Source organism: Morone saxatilis, unplaced genomic scaffold (assembly GCF_004916995.1).
Source record: "Morone saxatilis isolate NCDOM2014 unplaced genomic scaffold, NCSU_SB_2.0 Contig6, whole genome shotgun sequence".
Taxonomy (NCBI): Eukaryota; Metazoa; Chordata; class Actinopteri; family Moronidae; genus Morone; species Morone saxatilis.
Genome location: NW_023340206.1, coordinates 8373206 through 8388290, shown reverse-complemented (window position 1 = coordinate 8388290; position 15085 = coordinate 8373206). Strand labels below are relative to the sequence as shown.

Here is a 15085-nt window from a genome sequence, read left to right as displayed (position 1 = left end):
AAACTAAACTTTTTTATTGTACGTTTACGTCACTGTTTCTTTAGTTCCTGCTGTCTGCTTTTGTAAAATCAAAAATGAAAGCGTCAACTTTGATAGAAATGTTTTTATAATAAGAATCATCTTCAATTCAGTGTCTGCCCACTCTACAGAATTAAAGTTGAAGATACATCAATGTTCATCAAAAAGAAATGTACTCATATAACTTATAATCAATAATCAAAGCTGAATGTTATTAGATCATAACACTAATGACAGGATATATTTTCTCAGGATTTATTGTGAGGTCAGTGTCTGTTTGTGAGGGAAGCTGAGAAAAGGGCTGTGCTGGAAAGAAGGACAGTAATTAGCCTGTTGAAGCAGAGTAATTAGGTGTGTGGTTCCTACTAGGGCAGAGTGAAAACAAATTTTAAAAGGCAAATGATCCAATATGACAGCACCCCAGATAATCAGAGCAAAGGTATAGTCAAAGCCAAGGGGAATCGATAAAGGAAAATGTCAATACCTGTGAGAAAAGGTTTTCTCTGCTCTTTGAGTGGACTAAAAAGAAAACAACATAATGGTGCTTATTGAAATACAACTGCAAAAGAAAATCAGGTATGAGTTATATTTAATGAGATTGCATGGTCGTAAGTGTGTATTGGATTCATCATACTTCTCTTAATCTCAGAGCTTTGGAATTTATTGTATAGAATTATTTTTAATTTTTGTAGATTAATTTATTTCAAGAAAATTCAGACTACATGACATGCATGAATATTATTGCAGTTTATAACTGAAAACTATTCCTATCGTTACAACTTTACAACCTTATATGTAGGGTTTGGGGAAGCATCATGAGCACATACAATCACACATGATATCAATGCACAGATGATGCATTGTTGCTTAGTTAAAATGGGCCTCACAACAGAGGTGAAAGTTCGTGTATGCAGTGAGTGACGTCCTGCATTCAGACAGCCTCATGTTGCTTTGTATTCATGGACGAGCTGTTCAGTCTGGCCATGTACTGTACAGTACCAGTCTGCCTATGTGCTTTTGTGTCCGTGTGAAGGACGGTCTGCCCCAGTTAGGCTACAAAAAACACATTTGTGACATCAGTGAAAAGATAGGAACAGTGTGCTTTGCTCTGCCTCTATCAAAGAGCACAGTGAGTCAAGGCCTCAAACGTTCCCACCCCCTCTACATCTTTCTGAAGCATTCATGTGTAAGTAAGAACATGTTACAGACAAGGCATATTATGTTCATGTGATGAACTCACCCCTACACATGTGCTGTTTAAAAAAATAGTTAATGATTTTAAAGGCTTTTGTTGAGGGGTTTTCAGGAACTTCTTGTCACGCAACTCTTCTTCCACCACACATTTAGATGATCACTGGTATTTTATTAAGAGTATCATAATGGCATTAAAGTTATAATACTTCTGCATTTTATTAGATATAGCCGTTCAATGTATTTAAATTCTGCATACAGTAGTTTTCACTGCTAGTGGCAGAGTCCACCACTCCTGCACTTGATTCAAATTGCCTACCTAAGCACAAGATTTAAAGGAAATGATGCAGCACATAATTCAGCGTTACTGTTTGTAATTCTGTCTCAATGATATCAGCCTCAATGTTTACGGTTCACTCTGCTAACTGCTACCAGAGCTGTATTAAATTACTGCCAACACTAACCCAACATTTCCTACAGCTACAGTGTCTACAAAACAAGACAGCAGTCATTTTCTGTATTTCTTTGACAACAGATCAGTTTAAACTATTGCAGGGTGTAATGGACAAGTCAGGAGGAGCCACAGTGAGCTGTTAGATGAAGAGTTACAGACCAGAGGCTGGACGGCTCCAACTGAGCAAGGTAACCAACAACTTCCACAGTGTCCTGCTGTTGTGGAAAACTACTCTCAGCATACGCAGCATGAAGTCAGATCAAAACGATGTGATATCTGTAAATAGATAAAGCAGTTGCTCTTCTGTTGTATTCCTGACAAAGTAGCTGCTCAAGGAGTGTTTCCTGTACTATTAAACCCCACTTGCTTCCACCACCAATAACCACGGACGCCAAATCAACTAGGACTGAAATCTTGAGAACTGTAAGACTCTTAATATTATCAATCATAAAGGAATTTTATGCTTAATCTGTTGTCATACTGTGCTGTGCATAAGACTATCAGCTGCACTAAATTTCTAAAATGTAAAAGGGGAGATGGAAGATGCACAAAAGAGTGCTGTTACTTCCTTTGACCGTTGCTGGGAGCCCTGGGTGCCAGTCCTCTACTTTATGGCCAGGCGGTGATATAAAAGAGCCTCTAACCTCTCCCGAGCTGGCATTACCATAAGTAAACCCCGCAAAGCACGTCATCGCTGTGGGCAAATATCAGGGTGGCACAGGTTCTCTCCTCTCTCTGCAGCCAAGTACAATCCTCAGCCTTATAGAAATCAAGGGACGAACTGACACTCCAGGGATGATCTTTTCACTCTCACCATCTTCCCGCCTTTTTTCTTTCTCTATATGAAACAGGTTTTTGGGAGTGTGGCATCATTGTGCCACTTGCTGGATTTAGTGTAATAGTGTTAGTCCCCTGTTTTGTACTCTCATCTTCTATTGCTTTGCTTTAAAAAGCAGACTCAAATGTTTTTCTTGAGGTGCTTTAAATGGTCAATGAAGCCACCAAAAGCTTCTCCACCCTCCATCTTCCTGATTGTCACTGTTCCTTCTCCATCTCGCTTTCCACACCTTTTCACTCCTCCATTTCTCTTTCTTTCTTTCTTCCTCCTTCTCTTCTTCTCCTCTCACAGGGTGGAATGTGGCTGTGTGGGCCAGTGTCAACTGTGGTCTATCTGCTGTCATAGCCAGCAGCCCGAAGGCTCAGAGTCAACAGGGCTGGGCTGTAGCCGCTTGCCGCTGCGCTAAGTGAATAATTGCACTGTAAGACGACCGCTGCTTCACGGCTACACCACCGCACACACCACTTACACTTTACGCACACACACACAAAGCTGTACACATACACACACCTGACAAAAACACACTGCAAACAGCTGGTTTTACTCTGTAAAGGCTTCTGTACTTTGAGCACTGAAGCCTGGGGACGTTAGATTGTAGGCCACAAGAGAACTTTTTTCCAGTGGTGGATTTTGCAGCGTTTAAGCAGCTCTTAAGGCTTTTGACAAGTTTGTAACCCATTTAAAAGAAAACATCGGCTCTGTGCAGTTGTATAGTTACTACTTGAAGCAGCAGTGTTTCTAGGTTCAAGTGCACTCTGTTGATAACTCTTATTTATATATAGCACTTTTCCAAAGACAAGTACTTAAAGGATAATGGACACCATGATAACAGTAAAAGTGAAAGTAAAACTACTACTACTGAAGGCCACAGGTTAAAATTGTACTTGTCCTGCTAGTTATATTTTGTACAAACGGAAGGCTGTCAATTAATTAGTACAGCAAACAATTTAAAGTTACATGAATTAAAGTTCTAATTAACTAAATATCCTTTTCTTAGTAATGCTCCTGAGTTGACAAATGGCTATAATATATTTCTAAAATATTCTCAAACTCAAAAACCACCCAAAGATGTATGTCCTCATATTGGACCATAAATTGGCTGGAATGTGTTAACTGTTTGATTACTTAGAAAGTACCACAAATAATAAGTCATGTGGCAGAGTTTGTGTGTCATGGAAAAAAAATATGTTTTTATAGTATAAACCCAAAGGTAGCAGATCAATTTGTTTTTAGGCCCAGCGGTTTTGTAGGCAATTAACGTCAATAATTGGACGTCCAAGATTTTACATCTCTTACACAGGTTATGCATGAGTAGACAGAAGAGAGGTCTGATGGGTTTACTGAGTGTGTATTATCAGCATTAGAGCATCAGTGAAAATAAATATTACAGTTGTGAATTACTTGACCCAGAGGTATCATGCAGATTGAAAACAATAAAGGACAAGAATAGAGCCCTGGGGAACCCCAAAAGTAATTGTTGCACTACTAGCAGAGACTTTTCCAACTGACACAGCCGTCAAATAGAATCTGTCAGGGCCAGTTAGTTTTAATATGCAATTATCAAACAAAATAAAGGCAGCAGAAAAGGTCCGACAACACAAAATAGCACATGAGCAAATATCAAAGTTCTGCTGAATCTCACTGTCAATCTCAAACAACCTCAAATCTGACCCAAGCTAAATATAAACTCCACTCTCCAAACTCTCGGCTAAAAAGAGCAAATGTCATACAGATTTCTCATTATTAACACTGTCAGTGTCAAGATCAAGTTTCTTAAGACACTGCTGAACAACAGCTGATTTAAAAAAAGAAACTGAGGATAAACAATTATTAAAAACAAATAAAACATCAGGTACAAAAACAGTGCAAAAAAACCCCGCTCTCACTCTATTGAACTCTCACTCTATTGAACTCTTGAACCACCTACGCTTATACTCTCTCTAACACTCATCTGGGGGATGCTGGGAGACCCTGACAGCTTAATGTGGATGTGATTAATGGTGCAGAGCTCTGATGCCATCTAAATTATGCTAGACGTGAGTCTGCATAGCAGCTACTGGACGTTACAGTTGCAAGTGTGTGTGTAATCCTCTCTAACCGTGATCCTGCATAGGAGCAAATAGTCAGCTCTGCACTGCCAAAACCAAGTGTGTAAGCGTGTGTGTGTGTGTGTGATGTACCAGTCTTTCGCAGTGGGAAGTCATCCCGGGGGTTGTAGACACCCAGCACAGGGTGGTTGTAGGTGGACACACCAGTCTGTGGAGGCGAGCTCTGGTCCAGAGAGCTGTGCTGAGTTTTGCTATATAACAAAAACACAAACACACACTATGTTAAAGGTGCCACCAAGATCAACTCAGTGGACATGAGATGACTAAATGAATCTGAACAAAGTCACTAACTTCATGACTGTCAAAGATCTGTATGATTAACGCATTATGCAAATCCCTTGGCAAGGCCTGCAGACATGTGCCGCCATCTGTTCACTGCCTACAGAATAAGGTGGTGTTTGTAGGCAAAGTTAAGCCGAGTTGGCTTCAGACCAAATGCGTGTTCCTGACAAGCGGATGTACACACTCATATATTCCAAAACTGACGGGGGCTGATAAGTCCAATGAGTGAAGAAAATTTACATTAGGGAGAGAAAGGAATATAAAAGTAGAGACAGATATAGAAAGAGAAAGTCTGTATCGCTTTGAGCTGTTGAAAAGTCAATGCTTGTGGGTGTTTTATTGGGTCACACATCAAGATTATGTAACATTTCTATGGTTATGTATTTGCATTTTATGGTGTTAGTTTTTTTATCGTGACAAAAGTAAATACATTATCATGGAGAACATAACTTGGAAACTATGTCTGACACTCAACTACAAAGTTGAAATATTTTAGGGTTGTGCCAGCAGAAGTGGAAAGTAACTAAGTACATTTACTCAACTAGTGCACTTTGTCCTGTACAATTTTCCTTTATACTTGTACTACTACTGTTTAAACTAAGAAACACTGCAGTGCAAAATAAGGTTTTAGGACTCGATTACAGACAAAAATGGCCAAACTGCTCAACACTTTATAAAGTTGTTCAAATCTCCTCCACGACAACCACCTACAACAAACATGATGCTCACATATTAATGCATCAGCGATAATAATCCTATAATATATAACAAACCAGGAAGACCAAAAATCTCTCCCATTAGACAAGCATGTCTACCAAAAGACATATCAGGTAATTTCCGACTCCTTCATTCAAAAATGTAAATAGTAAATAGCATTAATGACTGACAGTCTGACAGATTTTCTTTTTTACATACATTTGATTGGTGTGTCTATTTTCATATTAAATTCTTTGTTTTGCATAACCATGTTTCCAGTCATGCAAAGTGTACATGGTTACTCCCAGACACAATGAAAGCATGTGACAGGCGACTACCACAACGAACAAAGAGGAAACAGCAAATGTGCACACCTGCAAAGGGCTCTAGAGATGCTACAATAAACATTCAAGGCCGAGCCTTCGTTGTAAGAGCCCCTATCATCAGGTTCCAATATCCTGCCCTCGTGTGTATATGTGTGAGTGCATGTGTATTCCCATCTTTGTTTTATAACCCTGCTCAATCCATCTCTCAGTCAGGCTCATAGAGTGTGGCAGGTGAGGAAGAGGGGAAGCTCAATGACAGATTAAGACACAACCCAATAAATTATTCATCTGCTGTCAGAGAGAGAATTACCATCCAAACTTATAAGGATCTGCAGTTAGCTTCTACTGTATTCTACTGCTTACAAACATAACGAAGAATTGTTTACCAGGTTGCAAACTGACAGGAGTGACAGTGAATTATCAATTTCCTTTACTGTATAATGTAAACCACTAGCCGAGTTAGCTGAGTTAAATCTAAATGCATCTATACATCTACTTTTCGTTTTTGTGTATTCAAAGCAATAACTGTTCCTCACCGGTACCAGTAGGGAGCATCATTGGGGAGGCCTCCTTGGTTGAGGCTCCGCTGGGCTAGGGCCTTCTTCTTGTTCAGGACAAACTCCTGAAGTCGCATCTTCACCTCAGTACTGGCCACGGCACCTAAGGAGTGAAGATGTAGAAGAAAATGAGATACCGTATACACCAACTGACAAAGAGGATAGAGATAGGGCGATCAATGGTCCCTGTCCAAACTGGGAACATTTATGATTACATCTTGATTGTCTTAAACCCCGAGCCACCACTTTTACTATCAATTTTACTGTAATCTCGCAGCTTGAGACAACTAATTATGGAAATCTGAACAGAGATGACTGTTCAGATGATGAAAATAATCATAATACTGGGGGTTAAAGTTGATTTGCTAAATTAAACGTCTTCTCGAGTCTTCCAAACCTAATTAGTACAGCATAATGTTAGGTGATACCCCAATCTAGAGCTTAAACGATTAGTAGATTAATATAATACTAGCAGAAAATCAATCTGTAATAATTTCTCAATTGAGAAAATCCTCAGCCGATTTATTGATAATGACAGCAGCCTGATCATCACAACCAAAGAAGTGGGGGTTTTTGCAAGAAATAATGCAGAGGAAAAAAATGAAAACAACACAAAATGCTGGGAAAATGCAAAAAACAACAGCAGTTGCTCAGGTACACATGAGAGCAAACACACTGAGCAATCGCTCTCTCTCACACACTCGACTCGCACGGATGCAGCCTCGATCTGTAACCACTTTCCATATAGTGTGTAAACTGCACTCAAGGACTCCTGTCCACTCGCTTTCAATGAACTGTTGAGAGACATCCAGCAGGCAGCAGTAATAACTTGCTTTAGCCCCCACCAAGGCCACCGGCTAATACAGCTCGTTTACCACAGTGAATACACAGGTTCTCCAAGTAAAATGGAAATACACTGACATACAAATACACACACACATACTGTGAATACGGATCTCAACGGCCCTTTCTACCTTGGAGCATTTTGAATTCTTGAGAGTTCTTGCTAAATGGTTCAGACGCCCAAGCAGGCTGACTATCAAAACGGGAAACTAAACTTTTTGTCTGTTGTCCGCAGTGGTGTGATTTACAAGTGCTGTGAATACACCACTGGTTAAAATATTAAAATAAAGCGTGCTCACAATAACTGGATGCTATTTACAAGCTAATAACATAGTGTTGTGGCTGTTTCTTCTTCTGTTTTCCCAATATCTTTTCTTGTGAGAAATATTTAGTACAGATTTTCTGACAAGAGGTGTGAAACCTTTTGCAGTATTTTCTCCAACAACCGCTATTCTCCTGTTTCCTTCCCTCCAGTGTTTGTTGCTGCATGTGGCAATGTGTGAATACATGTTACATGGAAGGTGAGAGAAAATGAAAAAAAAAACACAAACTGAATTAGGTGTCAGGCTGAGTTGCGTTTTAAAATTTCAACGAGAAATGTGGTTTTGTGTGATTTTGTACTTTGGTAAATATGTTACAAAATGTGCAAAAAACAACAACTTTGAGCCATCCCAAAGGATGTCTGGTGGAACAAACTTAGCTTGGCACTGCTTCTCATTTTCTCATCTTGTTTCAGTTCTGTATCTGCAACTTACTCTCTTGTCCCCTCTCCTTGTTCTTCAGCAGCTGCAGTTTCTGCTCCCTCTGCTGTTTCTCCAGCTCCTGCTCCAGACGGTGATTCTCCATCTTCCTCTGGTGCTCCAGCAGCTCCTGCTGATGCTTCAACGCCAGAAGCTCTTGTTGCTGCTGCAGGAAGAAACATCAGAATCATGTCAGCAAAGATTTACCATCCAATGCCTGTTATGTGGAAAATAGTTGCTTGATAAATACATAAAATGTAATGTTTCTGACAGGGTAGATGGTTAATTAGTACACAAAGGTACTGTCTGTATTTTCTGTGTACTTTCGCGTCTTTTAACATCTATTCCACTCCTGGTCTGCTTAAGTTGACATCTGAAATAATTAAGTCGGACATCTGTTTGAGGCAATAAAATAAAACCTTTGCAATTCTATAAAAACCTCAGGCCACAAGCTTAAGCCTTTAAATAAACATAAACAATTTAACTGGGGATGAAGCTTTCGCAAGACACACAATCCAATCTGCTCACTTCCTCATCACTCCAGAAAAAGAGCGAGAGGAGCATCTGTTATATGCTTTAAATGTAAAAAGCTCTCCTCCTCAGGCCTTTTTACGGAATGAACAAGCCCGACTGTGGCTTGATAGTTTGTCCTGTAACCAAAAGGTTAAAAATAAAAGCCAAAATGTTCTCACAACCCCCCCCTTCATCCCACTGAAGTGTCCTTGAATGAGACCCAGAACTCATAGTGAGTCACTGTGGATAAGAGCATCAATTAAATGCTACAGATGCACTCTGAAGCCTCCGTTCACCTCCTTCGGATCCTTAATACATTTCTTCGACCTAAGGCACCAAATCAAGTGTCCCAATTACTCTTTAATGTCTCTGTAATATACAATAAATAGGCAAGCTGTCTGTGCTTGCACTCAGCCGAAACCATAATGACTTCTCTCTGACGTGCCAAGGAATCGACGCTCTGCCCTCTTTTTCCCCCTTATCATCACACACCCAACGGCAATATTTGATCAGTTTACTGTAACTGCATGTAATCAACTTCTGATGGCGTTTTTAAACACCCTAAATAGACACTCAGTAGCTGGGATATGTCCTTGTGTTTACTGTGAGGGCAAATCAAATGTTTGAGACAAGTCTGTGAATAAATTAGTCGCTGAAGGTGAGAGGAAGGTGAGGCGGGGCTCGTGAGAAAAGCACATTGGCTCTCTGGCCCACTTCCAGTCCGGAGCCTCAATCCTTTTTTGCCTTTCAATCAACGTTGGGGATAGGGGATTGAGTGGGTGGGAAGGCTCAAAGTAACCTCCCCACCCACATCCACACACAAACACATACACCCAAAACCCCTGTGGCTCAATAGACCAGAGATGTGCACACAAACCTTCTCTTTTAGACTAATGCTGTGAAGAGCTTCAGGATAGCTCTCACTTTATGAGAGTTCCCTGTTGTCAACATGCAAAAAAATGTGTGTGTGCTGTGTGTGTGTGTGTGTATATGCAAGTGTGTGTACTGCTGCCCCTACTGTGGAAGCAAACTGGGCATGCATGTGACTGTGTGTTTGCTGATATTTGAGAGGATGTGTATGTTTTAATGCCTCTATGCCTGTGCGTGTGTGTGTGTGTGTGTGTGTGTGTACACAGGGGCTGTGAATGGGGCTGATTGAGGCCGGGCCTCCCTGCTCAGGCTGTGCGTCACTGGCCTCCACTTGAGTGGTCCTGCAGCCCCACCACAGGCCAGACGGCCCTTCAGGCAGCATCACTCATGCCTCAACATCACAAAAACGGCCCAACAGAGGGGACTTATCGCTCCCACAGTAGATACTATAGTTCATAACGTGTGTGAAACATGCCTGGCCTAAAGCATTGCACAAGGATTTTTCACTACAGATGGTCTGTAGAAATGCAAACCAAATGCATAACCAGAGAGAAAAGAAGAGAATAAGTAAAAGAGGAATACAGGAAAGAAAGAGATAGGAAACATTAAGGTATGAGGAAAATGTGATAGGAAATGAGAAAGAAAGAGCAACTAAAGAAACTGAAAGAAAGGGCGTGAGGAAAGAAAAAAGTGTGGGAGAAAGGAGGAAAAGAGGACAGCAGGGAAGGACGAAAGGCAGGAAAGAAGTCAAGGAGAATGGGAGGGGAGAAAGAGAGGATAAAAAACGAGAAAGCAAGGGCGTCACGATAGATAGGAGAGCAATGAGAAAGAAAATAAAGCAGAGGAAAGACAGGAAGGAATGAAGGAAGAGAAAAACAAGAAGGGGAAGGGAAGAAAGAAGCAAGAACCAATTAAATGAAAGAAGGAAGACAGGAAGGGAAAAAGAGAGGGAAGGAAGACTAAGAAAGAAATTAAAATCATTACATTCAAACTAAAGTAATCCTGCATGTTAGAATCTAATCTCCTGCCCCCACAATCTATTTTTAGACATTTTATTGAAAGTCCTGAAAAAAAGTAGTTCAGCTGTTTCTGCATGTCTTACAATTCATATTACAGCAGTAATATCCTAAAACAGAACAAACACTAGAATATTTTTATATGACATTTCAGCCCCACAGGAGCTCTCCAGTGCTCTCAGGGGCCCCGATGTATTAAAGCTTCAGAGTGTGGGCGTGCTGATCTAGATTCACATTGTATTTCCAGGTCACTACGATACGAGCGTGTGATCCTAGCTTCATCTGTTATATGTCATGTACTGCTCCGCAATACTGGCTCAAAGGGACATTTTGTTTAGGTTCTGAAAAACAAAGAGTCCATGGACAGAGTCAAACATTAGCTCTTCATATTAAAACATGCTCCTTCTGAAAATACAGTATGTGCTACTGGATGCTGATATTTAAAGGCTACAGCAGCTCTGGTGCATAAGGGTTTACTTATGTAACACACCGGTGTTACAAAAGTCTTTCTTTCACACATTCTCTAAATCTAAGCACATCCTTATATTGCTGTTATCCATCCCTGAAGTTGAAGTAAATGAAGCCAAAGTGCTTTCTTGTTCTCTGCCCCCTCTTTACTCAGAGCAAAGAGATTTTAAGCTGACGGAGCTGCTCTCTGTTGGTGAGTTCAGTCTGTTAATGAAGAATCTTGTGACAGACTTAATTAAGAGCTGCCTCTGCTTTGTTTAGTAAAGTTTTAAATAGGTTTGGGCTACAAGCCTGCCTCTTGGAGGAGTTAAATAAAAACTTTGTCTTTTTGTGCAGCTTTAATTGTATTTGTTTATGTACTTTGCGGCTGAGACAGCTTGAATGATAGATGATGCTAATAAAAGTTACATTTACTGAATATAAACAAAAATGTGGCCCTGAATCAGATCTTGTATTTTACTTATCTATAAAATCTGTGTATGTGGTAGAGTGGTATTCTTCCTCCGATTAAAAAATACCGATTGTTTGAGTGGTGTGATTTAGGAGAGCGTAAAGTGAGTTCAGTGGTCTTGTAAATGGTTGTATAAGATGTGTTTAGATTTGCTAATTTAAAGTCTTGGAAAAGAAAACAGTATGTCCAGTATTATACTAGAGTAAATGTTTTTTGGAGACAATGACAAAGGTTCAACAAAGCAGCTCCCGCGGCACCTACTGGCAACAGGAAGTAAGCCCTGTGTGACCATCATCATTTGATTTACATGGAATTTTCATGCTCTGGTCAACACGTGATATACTGGAACATACTGCAACCGCAATATCTATTACTGAATGAAACATTTTATTCAAGTATTAATATATAAAAAGTAAAAGTACTCGTTACACAGAATGTCCAAATACGGAATAATGTACATATTTGAATTATAATTATTGATGCCTCACAAATTGTGTAGCTGGTAAAGGTGGAGATAATTTTAACAACTTAATATAGTTTTGGGTAGCAAATCTACAATACGTTATGAATTATTAGCTAATTCTTTTTTGTATTAATATTCAAAGTAACTGGTAAATAAGGGTGTCACAATTTTTGCTACTAAATGGAAATACTAAAGTTACGCTTCAGTAATGTTGTATAAACTATATAAATAAATGATGAGGTATACCTTAATGTGTTCCTGAAGCTGGGCCTCATGCTGGCGGGACAGCTGCTCGTGCTGCCGCTGGAACTCGGCGATGAGGATCTGCCGCTGGATCTGCTGCTTCTGCTTCAGGGTCAGCAGCTCCTGCTGCAGCTGCTGCTCGCGCACTGAGGCCGCCACGACGCCTCCCCCGCTGGCCTGGCCGGTTCCTCCCAGCGACCCCGGTGACTGCTGACCCTGCGGGGAGAGCGAGGACACCTGCTGCTGCTGTTGCTGGTGATGGTCCACGCGCAGGTCCATGGGGATGGCGGCTGGAGGGAGACGCAGGGGCAGCGCCGAGTTGATGTCCACTGTAGGGATGAGGAGAGACAGAGGAGATGTTGGAACAGAGTTGCAGTCATACGCGACACTTTGTCCACACAATGTTCGTTTAAATGGTTTGTTCCAAGAAAGTGTTTACAAGGTACTTTGGTGTTTGCGTAGTTAGTACAACTGCAAGGAGAGACAACATGTAGCTGGATGAGATTAAATAATTGCCCTTAAAAATGTGATTTAATGTGTCAGCCTGCTCAAGGATGCACAATTGAGCATTATAAAAAGACACCTGTGGGCGCCAAACTGCAGCTGTGTTTACTTTTATTTTTTAAACATGCATTTTAAGGCTAAAGGATTAAAACCGCTAACCTAAACACGCAAACACTAATATCAGAGTGATAAATCAAATTAGAGTTATACCTGATAATAAAACAACTTAATAGCCGTGTGCAACATGATGAATGCCTGTAATTGAGATGTATTGATTGCTTGACCAGCGATCACATACAAAAGGACTAAATCTTTCATATCTGTCAAAAGTAATGAGTCTGTACTCCCCATGTTCCATTTTTTAAATCATATCAGTTAAAGGAGTATTTTTCAATAGCTCACCCTGACCTCTGACCTCCTTGTGAAAGACAAGATAACAGAATGTTCTCATGGGAATCAATTAAGCTTCACACTGCATTAAAGAAATCCGTAGCAATGAAAAAGTGACATTGATGGCTATTTTGCCCACATCTCTCCTGCAAAAAACCTGCTGCACACACACACACACACACACACACACACACAAGCTATGACTGATGCTGCAGTTACACATGAAGCCCAGCGACATCCGACAAAGATTGCATTGACCCGGCGAGGTGCAGACCTTGAGCCGGGCCAGCCACCCACAAATCACTGCACAGGAAGCCTTCCAATCACGCGGCTTCCTCCCCATTAAATCTGAATAAATAGGAGTCGATTGGCTGATTATTTACCTACATGTTTACAGAGAGCACAGCGAGAGCCAGAGATACTTGCCTGCAACTTTGTGTTAATAAAGAGGCAAACACGCCATCACTGGAACACTTAATAGAAGGGTTACGGAGCCGCACGCATGGCCATACAAACACACAGATGCACTTAACATGAGGAACTACACGGAGAGCGTTACCCAGTGGCAAATTTACACTCGGGCTGCAACAGTTTGAAGCACGTACGCCTGAATCCTGGAGAGATTTCTCATGATTATTTTTAGGATGTCACACTTGCACTCAATCCAAGTGTGAAAATACCTTTAGGAATGATCATAAATACACTTTACTTCTCAAATAGCCACCCGGCCCCACTATGACACATTGATTTGAGGGATGTCTGACAAAAATAAGACACATCTCTCTTGCTAGAAGCATCTTTATTGAAAAATTTGCTGCTATCTTTTCGTTTCCACTCCAGTGTTTGAGACCAAATATCCTGCATCTGTTCGGCCCCAACACAGACACACTCTCATTCTCGGAGACGTGCCACGTTTGAAAAATAAAGCCGTAAAGCATTCATAGAAGATCCTTTAAATGGATTGCAGACTTAAGCTTGGAAACAGCTCTTCAGTGCAGACAAAACTATAAAATTGTCATCACAGGCATATGCGTATAAGAACGTATTTTGTGTTTTCGTGCAGTAGCTGAAACGCACCCTCCGTGGCTATTGTCAGCCATGGCATCGGAGAACAGAGCAACAACATGCAACAGGTCCTTAAGGACTGCCGTCATGTGGGGGATGACAACATCATATGAGTCAGTAGTCGGCACAGTCCTGTCATCTGCATCCAAAGTGAAAATTAGTCTATTTGTTTCAACCCACAGGACATACGGTTTGATATTTCCCCGTCATATGATGCCTTTTTTCTTCGCTCCTCAGTTATTAATTTCCCTAGAAGAAAAGGAGCTATAAGCTTTTTGCCATTTGTGAATCAGACTAACAAGGAACCCAATATTTAATTAAATGCAGCGCGCCCTCAGATTTTGGCTGTTCTCTCTCTTTTGGCCCTTGCTCGTTTTAGAAGCGACAACGGTTACAGTTGGGCGGCTGATGAGAGCAGAAAGGAAGGAGAGAGGGCGCTTGTTAGTAAAAACTAACACCTACAATCCTGAATCACTACGTAGAGAAAGTTCGCATTTGCATCGAAACATAAAAAGTGAGTTGTGAGTAAAAGACCTTGTATCTAAAAAATAATCAAAACTATACAAAACTTCTTTTTTGACTCAAAAAGTGCTTCTTGCAGTTATGTCACCACTGTACCTGCATCTGTATGAGTCACTTTGCAGTTTGAGATCCTGAGCCAAAGGAGGATGAAGGCTGAAAGTAGCAGGGACTCCATATTAAGTCTTCAGGGTCAGTTTTAATTTGACATCAAAGGTAAACATGCACTGGGACCGGTGACGTCCAGGTGGAAAAAGACCACATTTTTATCTTTTTTGGCTCTTTTTTATCTCATCAATATCAATAGAAGAGCAAGCCAGTTATTCTGCGTCAGAGGTGTTAGGAAGGGAAAGAAAGACAGCACAGGAGAGACGCGATTATGACTGAAACCTGCACTTGTCAAAGCAGCTCCAATCCTGGCTAATGCAAATCCATAACTCATACACACAAATGCATGCACGCACACTCCACTCGTACAAAATGTTCCTCTACAGATATTGAGTCGCCCCCCCCCCCCCCCCGCACGCAAC

The 15085-nt window shown here is 40.9% G+C and overlaps 1 protein-coding gene across 1 annotated transcript in view; it reads right to left on the bottom strand.

The window, feature by feature from the left end:
- Nucleotides 1–15085, bottom strand: part of LOC118340017 (histone deacetylase 4-like) — a 51919-nt gene that overhangs the window by 19088 nt on the left and 17746 nt on the right. Inside the window, exons 3-6 of the mRNA XM_035677858.1 lie at nt 12081–12406; nt 8069–8219; nt 6450–6573; nt 4682–4800 (exon numbers count right to left, since the gene is read on the bottom strand). Of these exons, the coding sequence (XP_035533751.1) occupies nt 4682–4800; nt 6450–6573; nt 8069–8219; nt 12081–12406 (720 nt within the window). The remainder of the gene's footprint in view (nt 1–4681; nt 4801–6449; nt 6574–8068; nt 8220–12080; nt 12407–15085) is intronic.